Raw genomic sequence first — 7607 nt, forward strand, 5'->3', positions numbered from 1 at the left:
GCCATGCAGGCTTGAAACATTTCAGGCAGTGCAGGGAGTCTTTCCAAACTATTCCCAAAGGAGCACAGGGATTCAGACATCCTGCAAGGCCAGCCAGGCCGATGCCTTTGCAACCCATTAAAACAAAATCTCACCCTGGGGTAGGGAACCAAACAGGCAGGGCAGATGCTGGGTGGGATGAGCAGCAAAATGCTTGGCACCAGGAAACCCAGGAGATGGGCTGCAGGGACCTCCTTGGCCACTCTGTGGCTCAGGCATGAGGCTTGGTGGTGTTCTTCTCCCCTTTCTTCCTCTGCTGTGGCTTGTCACCCTCCACCTGCAGTGTCACCCTTGCTCTGGGTATCCTGTACTTGCTTTTCTGGCTGTAAAGGAGGTTTCTCTGGAAGAGCCGTGGGATGTTTCCTTGGTACAGCAAGAGGGCAGCAAGCATCCCTGAAAGGAGAGCACAGAGCACTTCCATGTGCTGCATCCAAGGCTGCATCAGGCACAATAGGCACAAACGAGAGCACAGGAGGTTTAATTTGAACTTAAGGAAAAACTTCTTTCCTCTGGGGGAGCCAAAGCACTGGTAGGCTGCTCAGAGATGTTGTTGAGTCTCCTTCTCCAGAAGCTTTCAAAACCCACCTGGGCACATTCCTGTGCAACCTGATCTAGAAGGACCTGCATTAGCAGAGTATGTTGAACTAGATCTCCAGAGGTCCCTTCCAATCCCCGACATTCTGTGGTTATAAGCATCTCCACCCTCCACACAGCTGAGCAGTGAATTTCAGGTCCTTGCTACAGCCTTCATCTTGACCAAAACATAGCTCAGCAGCACTGAAGTTCCCACTGACATCTGAAAGCCCCTTGCTATATTTCTTCAAGAAGAATTTAACCATTGTACCCTTACTGTGGTAAGTGGGGCTTCTTTTGATCCAAAAGGGCCATAAAGCACAGCAGCAGTCTTCTACCCCCTCTCTGCATTTAAGGCAGCACATATCCAGCTCTCTGTGGTCAGCCTGAAGCTGTGGACAGCCTGAGCTGTGGAGCTCAGCCTACTGTTGCTCTAAAACATCTTTGCTTCATCTCCCCCAGACTCTGGCCTTGGGGAAGATTTTGCCCACAGCCCATGTAGAAACGGGATTGTAAAAACAGATGAGTGACAAGTGGGACAGAAAAGGACACTTCCCACTGGCAAGACTCAAGTTCAGCCTTTTGCCAGGGACAGTTTCTGTTACTCCCAGCATTTCTGCTCTGCTCATTTCTCCCCATCCCAACCCCTGCTCCCTCCTATCTTCCAAAGAGATCTTACCTGCGAGGGGCCCCAGCCAGTACACCTGGACGTAGTCCCAAAAGCTGTTCCCCGAGCAGTGGAAGGTGGCAGCTGTGGCCAGGGCAGGGTTGAAGAAGGCTCCTGTGAATGGTCCAGCTGCATGGGCAGAGAACTATGGCCATGAGTTCACTTACACACTTTGAAAGACTGACAAAGAGCTGGACCAGGAAACCTGCAACCCCTCCTGCCTGCCAGGAGCATCTCTGCAGCTGCCCAGCTCCAGCAGCTGCATCTCTTGGCCTGTGTAACAGCAGCACATTGGGAAATCTCACCCTTGTTGCCCTGAACTCTGTGGGAAGGAGAAGTGTGGGACCAAGGGGCTGAATTTGGGGGCACTCAAGGAAAGCGGTTCCAGTGTTGGGGCAAGCTATGGCTTCACATGTGCTAGCATTTCACCTGCTGCCTAAGGTATCCTAAGATGCCATCTTCATCCCCAACATGGATATTCCCCAGGATAAGTAGAAAGCAAGCATCTTGATAATCATTACCTCTCAGTTCCTGCAAGATAAAAAAGAGACTGTTCCTCTCCCACAAATTAGGCATTTTTCTAAATTACTCAGAAAAAAACCCCTAAGACAAATGAAAAGGTAAGAGCTGCTCACCTGTGTAGGTCAGGAAGGTGACAGTGGCTGCCAGCGTGGGCACTCGGTACACTGGGTGACTCTGCTGCAACTTGAGAAGCACAAGGTGGAAAAAGAAAGAGCAGGCACCTTCCACAAAGGCAGCATGATGCAGAGAGGTGTGGATGGAAGAGCTGCACTCTGATGAGATCAGGTTCTGGATGAAGTGGAGCTGTGTCAGCTCCCAGGACCAGTAGAGCTTAGTGAGAGCCCAGCCCAGCCCTGTGCCCACACCCTCGGCCAGCAGCTTGGCAACAGCTGTGGCAAGGTTGGACTCAAGGAGCAAGAACTCCTGGACAGAGATAGTTGGGTTGGCAGATGCTCCATCAAAGGAGGCACCATGAACAGCAAAGAGGAGGAAGAGCAGAGTCAGGACCACATCTGGGCCAAAGCCACCACCCCACAGGCCAATCTCCACCAGCATCCTCAGCTCAAGGCAGCTCATACACAACTGTAATGAGCCTGCAAGTTCTCTGGCAAGGCAGCTGTATGCTCCAGGAGACAGAAGCCACTTGGAAAGCCACCTGAGTGCCTGGCACAATGCAACAACCAGGGAAAAAAAGGTAATGGAAACATTGAGGCCAGCCATAGCTAAGGCTACATGGAGGAGAGAGACTGATCCAAGCCCTGTGAAGGAGCAGTGAAAGCTCCTGCACCTCCTCTTTATAAGCCACGTGTAAGCAAACGTGGCACAGCCCAGTGGGCTTGGGAAAGGCCACAGGTGCTGCCTGCCTTCTCCTTTGCAGGACCATGCGTGCTGCCACTGGGAGCCAGCAGACTCACCTGCAGCACAATCAGCTGCCCTTGTTTGTCTGAGCAGGGACACCTCACGCTGGATCAGGCTGCCCAGAGCCACGTCCAGCCTGGCCTTAAAAACCTCCAGGGATGGGGCTTCCACCACCTCCCTGGGCAGCCTGTGCCAGTGTCTCACCACCCTCATGGTGAAGAACCTCTCCCTAATGTCCGATCTAAATCTCCCTCCTCTAGCTTGGATCCATTCTCCCTAGTCCTATTGTGACCTGACACCCTAGAAATTCCCTCACCAGCTTTCTGAGTCCCCACAGCTTTGCATGGCTGCTCTCCTACAAACAGGACTGGTCCAAAAGCCAGATACCAGCACTGAAAACCACTTCTCCTTGGCCAGAACGTCAGACTTTTCCTTTCTAAGCCAGATTTGCTTTCAGATTTGCTTGTGTGGAGAACTACAAAAGCTTGAAAGGCAAGTATTTTGCCATGGGATTGGTTTTAGCCATAGGATGGGAACAAGCTGGCATTTCTGCAGTTGGGAAACTTGCCAGAAACACTGAGGGGTTTACAAAAGCTGAAGAGAGCCACCCTGGCTCCACCCCCACCGTGTTATTTTCACCCACAAAGAGGCACTAGCTACAGCTGAGTACAGCTGTAAGGTTATTTAAGGAGAGTTTTACTGGGCAGGAGGGGGTGGCTAGGAGCTTTCCAAGAGCAGCCACTTGTTATCAGCTGCTGCAGGGTATCAGAAGCAGCAGCAGGTTTCCTCCCACAGGCAGCCAGATGAAAAGGGCTCAAGTTGAGCCATGAGATAACCAAGCTTTGCAAAAAAAAACCTGAATCCTTAGCACAAGCATTCACTGGGAGGGAAAAACAACAAAGATGGATCATCCTTGGCTCTAGCACCCTCGAATTTAAAGGAAATGTTTGTCCTTAGGAAGGTCACTTGTGTAGTCAACATCAGACAAGAGCTGGTATGTGTTTCCCCTCCAGAACATCTTGTGGAGATGCCCTGAGTCACATCAGCATCTTCTCTGTTGATCCACAGTCATACCAAGCTGAATGCATTACTGTAAAGCCCCTCAGGAAACTCCAGAAGCTGGAGCCTGGGCCTTGGGACACAGCTGTGCATTGAGACATACTCCGATGTTCATCCCATCCTCCTCCTCTTGACTCAATAGATCTTCTGCAAAGCAGAAGCCTGGTGGGTTTTCAGTGTCCTCAAGAAAATGAGCAATCATCAACTTCCCAGGGGGAAAATTCCATTAAAATAATAGTTCCAATAAAATAGTAATCACTCCCTACACACTGCTTCAATGACCAGCTAAACTGGATGTGAAATGAAGCTCCTAGGTGCTGCAGAGGGACTTTTCATAAGGGTGTCTAGTGACAGGACAAGGGGGAATGGTTTTGAGCTGAGAGAGAGGAGGTTTAGACTGGATCTGGGGAAGTTTCTCAGTACAAGGGTGGTGAGACTCTGGAATAGGCTGCCCAGGGAGGTTGTGGATGCCTCCTCCCTGGGGGTGTTCAAGGCCAGGCTGGATGAGGCCTTGAGCAGCTGAGTCTAGCTGAGAGGTGTCCCTGCTCCATGGCAGGGAGGTTGAAGCAGATGACCTTTGAGGTCACTTCTGACCTAAGCCATTCTGTGATTTCTGTGATATTCTCCCCACAGACACTGGTGGGCAGGGATGGGAAAAAGCAGCATCACCATAACCATAACCATGGGAAGCTGCACTGGCTCTGCCCTCTTCCTTCTTAACAGACTGCAGGTAGAAAAAAATAGTCAGGAATTCATTGCTTTAATTTGGTGGTGTTTTTAAACTTCCCCTCAAAGAAAGGGGGGGGGGGGGGGGGGGGGGAACTAAGAGATAGAAGAATCCTTAGGCTGGAGTTCAAAGGAAGGAGAAAAGCTCTTACAGAAACCTGCTTCCCCCACACATCTGGAGAGCAACATCAAGAATACGGCTGAGCTCAGCAGAGTCCCAGCTACCTTTCTCACAAGACAGAGGGTGGCTGCTTCTAGTTCAAACAATCTTCAGAGCAAAATGCAAGTTATAAAAATAGGAAAACATGCAGCTGTACAAATCCCTGGGAGCAGGTGTTTGAAGCCAGCAGCTGTGCTCACACACGAGCCATGCAAACTGCGCTGAAAGCCAAAGTTCTTCTCCAGGCACCACTAGGGAAGTGCTGGTAAGAGCTGAAAATCCTGTTTCATGCCATGCTGGCTTTAACCAGTGTTGCATGCACAGTCTGAATAATTGTGCTCAGCTCTGTGGTAAACTCACTGCCACCAAACAGCAGCCCTGAAAGAGGAACTGCCACCCTTAGTTTTACTCTCTTGAAGAACGACGTTTTAAATGGTCACAGAAGCACCAAGGTTGGAAGAGACCTCAAAGATCATCGAGTCCAACCTGTCACCACAGACCTCCTGACTAAACCATGGCACCATATGCCACGTCCGATCCCCTCTTGAACACCTCCAGGGCTGCTCTTGGTTCTCATCTAGGCCAGGTATGTGCAAGTTCACACAAGCCTTAACAGGATTTATCAAGCGAGGACTAGAAAACTGTCCACTTGCACAAGCCACACTCAGCCCAAATCCTGCCCTCCTTCCAGTAAGCACAAATACCAACATCCAGATAATCAGCAAGTTCCACTGAGCATCTTTCTCCCTCCTCTTGGCAGCTTTGTCCCCCCAAAAATGAAATGCAAAATCACTTAAAAGCAAGAGTTAGAGAACATCAGTTTAAATGCATAAAGGCTCAAGTATATATAAAGATAGTACAGCAGATTAATTCACCTGAAGAGACAGTGCTTTGTGCAAGACAACCTTCTCCAGTCTGGTTGAAAAGCTGAGTGATTTCATTGCTTCCTTTTGTCAGTGGCATGAGCAAAGCTTGTACAACATACAGGCAAGAGATGATTTCCCAAGAGTACGTGGGAAACAAAGCCACAAGGAGTCCTGGACATTTACAAGCCAGACAGAAACTTCACCTGGATTTCAACAGAACTGGTCTCAAGCCCCAGGTAAATTGGTTGCGATGTCCTTTGCTTCTCACCATGCCAACATCCTGCAGCATTTTCATTAGTTTGGATGAAAATCACAAGCAAGTCTCAGCAGCCTGCCAACAGGCACCACCGATCTCAGCCCCCAGCCCCAGGCGAGCTGTCAACACCCAGCACTCTCACCCACTTCAGCTCTACTGGTCAAATGCTGCCAGTGGGGATGGTGCAGGACCAAGAGCCACATCTTCCAAGCAGGCACTAGCACAGCTGATTCCCCACATCTCCTGTGTTGTAATGCTTACATGCAGGACACTGGACGATATTCACAGGGCAACAAAGCAGTCTTGCTCAGAACAGTTACTGGAGCATCACCATACAGAGTCAGAGTGGCTGGAGAGCAGCCAGGCAGAGAGGGACCTGGGGGTGCTGGTTGATGGTAGGCTGAACATGAGCCTGCAGTGTGCCCAGGCAGCCAGGAGGGCCAATGGCATCCTGGCCTGCATCAGGAACAGTGTGGCCAGCAGGAGCAGGGAGGTCATTCTGCCCCTGTACGCTGCACTGGTTAGGCTACACCTGGAGTACTGTGTCCAGTAGGCTGGAGGTTAGGAGGAAGTTCTACACAGAGAGAGTGATTGCCCATTGGAATGGGCTGCCTGAGGAGGTGGTGGAGTAATCATCACTGGAGGTGTTCAGGAGACTTGATGGGGTGCTTGGTGCCGTGGTTTAGTTGATTAGGTGGTGTCAGATGATAGGTTGGACTCGATGATCTTGAAGGTCTCTTCCAACCTGGTCTGGTCTATTCTACTCTGCCACAGCTGCAGTTTACTGACCCATCAGTCCCACCCCAGTCACTACCCAAGCAGCTACCTTACTGCTGTGGTTCAATGAATGACAGTGGAAGACGTGACTGTAACAAACTAGGTTGGTCTTTGCTTTGCTCCCTTTTCTCTTCCACACTGGCTGAGAAATATGTTTCAGCACCGCTCTCCTCTCAAGGAGGCTGGAGCACGGTGCAGGAGGCATACCCACCTGTCAGCAGTGCAGGAAAGCCTGCAGTTATCACAAGGCTGAAAAAGACACTGAGGAGCAGTCACATTTTAAACAAAGCAGGGCAGGCTACGACAGTATATAAAGTGATACCCATCATACTTAAAACCTTAACTAAAAACAAATACATTCTGTTAATCTCATTGAGACATCTAAACACACAGCCTCTTCTCAGCTGCTCTTAGACTGGACAGATGGGCAGAGTCCAATGGGATGGGTGCTGCACTTTGGCCACGGCAACCCCATGCAGAGCTACAGGCTGGGGTCAGAGTGGCTGGAGAGCTGCCAAACAGAGAGGGACGTGGAGGTGCTGGTTGACAGCTGCCTAAACATGAGCCAGCAGTGTGCCCAGGTGGCCAAGAAGGCCAATGGCATCCTGGCCTGCATTAGGAATAGTGTGGCCAGCAGGAGCAGGGAGGTCATTGTGCCCCTGGACTCTGCATTGGTTAGGCCACACCTTGAGTCCTGTGTCCAGTTCTGGGCCCCTCAGTTTAAGGACATCGAGACACTTGAACGTGTCCAGAGAAGGGCAACAAGGCTGGGGAGAGGCCTTGAGCACAAGCCCTGTGAGGAGAGGCTGAGGGAGCTGGGATTGTTTAGCCTGGAGAAGAGGAGGCTCAGGGGAGACCTCATTGCTCTCTACAACTACCTGAAAGGTGGTTGTAGCCAGGAAGGGGTTGGTCTCTTCTCCCAGGCAACCAGCACCAGAACAAGGGGACACAGTCTCAAGCTGTGCCAGGGGAGGTTTAGACTCAAGGTGAGGAGAAAGTTCTTCACGGAGAGAGTCATTCATCATTGGAATGGGCTGCCCAGGGAGGTGGTGGAGTCACTGTCCCTGGAGGTGTTCAAGGGGAGATTGGACGTGGCACTTGGTG

General features: G+C 50.8%; 1 protein-coding gene across 1 annotated transcript; it reads right to left on the reverse strand.

Moving 5' to 3' along the window:
* Positions 1-250: 250 nt before the first annotated feature.
* LOC104299307 (aquaporin-12) lies at positions 251-2536 on the reverse strand. Its single transcript, XM_009899464.2, has 3 exons — positions 1915-2536; positions 1292-1408; positions 251-432 (listed from the first exon to the last, which is right to left on the reverse strand). The coding sequence occupies exons 1-3, from the start codon at positions 2519-2521 to the stop codon at positions 251-253; spliced, it is 906 nt and encodes a 301-aa protein (XP_009897766.2). The 5' UTR covers positions 2522-2536.
* Between the last annotated feature and the right edge of the window lie 5071 nt (positions 2537-7607).

Source organism: Dryobates pubescens, chromosome 13 (genome assembly GCF_014839835.1).
Source record: "Dryobates pubescens isolate bDryPub1 chromosome 13, bDryPub1.pri, whole genome shotgun sequence".
Taxonomy (NCBI): Eukaryota; Metazoa; Chordata; class Aves; order Piciformes; family Picidae; genus Dryobates; species Dryobates pubescens.

What these genes read in the sequence shown, in the direction of transcription:
- LOC104299307 (XM_009899464.2), bottom strand. Translation starts at nt 2,521, where the DNA reads ATGGCTGGCCTCAATGTTTCCATTACCTTTTTTTCCCTGGTTGTTGCA. An exon ending in CACCTTCCTGACCTACACAG is followed by an intron (nt 1,409 to 1,914) that starts GTGAGCAGCTCT and finishes CTGCCCATGCAG; the next exon opens with CTGGACCATTCACAGGAGCC. An exon ending in CTGGCTGGGGCCCCTCGCAG is followed by an intron (nt 433 to 1,291) that starts GTAAGATCTCTT and finishes CTCTCCTTTCAG; the next exon opens with GGATGCTTGCTGCCCTCTTG.